General features: G+C 67.6%; 1 protein-coding gene across 1 annotated transcript in view; it reads left to right on the top strand.

The window, feature by feature from the left end:
* Window positions 1–865, top strand: part of PNPLA6 (patatin-like phospholipase domain containing 6) — a gene marked incomplete at both ends in the record, with an annotated part of 28,062 nt that overhangs the window by 6,053 nt on the left and 21,144 nt on the right. Inside the window, 3 exon segments of the mRNA XM_009994598.1 lie at window positions 1–93; window positions 161–262; window positions 372–478. Coding sequence (XP_009992900.1) covers window positions 1–93; window positions 161–262; window positions 372–478 — 302 coding nt within the window.

The following is an 865-nucleotide window of genomic DNA, read 5'->3' as shown; positions in this document are numbered from 1 at the left end:
GGCTGTTCCCGCAGCCCGGCCACGCCGCGCGCACCAGCCCCGTGCGCCACGGCAAGAGGGGCCTCGGGGGCCCCGACGAGGCCAGGGAGGCAGGTAAGAGCCACCAAGGAGGTGCTGGGACCTTCTCCCCCATCCCACCAGCACCACCAGGAGGGCTCAGGGTGATCTCATCCTACAGTTGACCCCCTGAAGACCGGAGGCCCGGAGAGCCCCGCGCCGCCGCCGCTGAGCCGCTGCATCTCCATGCCCGTGGACATCTCTGGTGGGTCGGGGGCTGGAGGAGGAATGGGCTGGGCTGGGCTGGGGCCACCACCCCACGCACCCAGTGGCACCACCTGGGACACTGGGGTCCCTTCCCTGTCCCCTCCCAGGCATCCAGAAGGGTCCTCGCTCCGACTTCGACATGGCCTACGAGCGCGGGCGCATCTCGGTGTCGCTGCAGGAGGAGAGCACGGGCACCATGGGCACCTTCTCCCGGGTAGGGATGGGCCTGGGGACACCACGGCCACCCAGAGGCTCCAGGGTGACTCTCCACGGGATAACAACTCTCTGCTGGGACATTTCCACCCTGGGACGAGTCTCTGTGAATCAGCAGATGACAAAGTGTCGTGGCCAGAGACGTCCTGGGGGAGAGTTGGGAGCAGAGAGTTGTCCCTTCCCACCAACCAGACCCTCCCCACCCTGGTGGCCAGGCCTAGTGACACCATGGCCACCCTCATCCTCCCCACCAAGTGACACCACAGCCACCCAAACCCTGAGGTGGCAGGACCTGGTGGTGACCCAGCCCATCCCCATGGCCACCCAGCCCCTCCTCACCATGGTGGCTGGGCCTGGTGGCCACCCCGAACCTCCCCACCAGGGAGAC

Source organism: Chaetura pelagica, unplaced genomic scaffold, assembly GCF_000747805.2.
Source record: "Chaetura pelagica isolate M959 unplaced genomic scaffold, ChaPel_1.0 scaffold443, whole genome shotgun sequence".
NCBI classification, from domain to species: domain Eukaryota; kingdom Metazoa; phylum Chordata; class Aves; order Apodiformes; family Apodidae; genus Chaetura; species Chaetura pelagica.
Note: the sequence above shows the minus strand (reverse complement) of the source record. Positions and strands in the feature narration are given on the sequence as shown.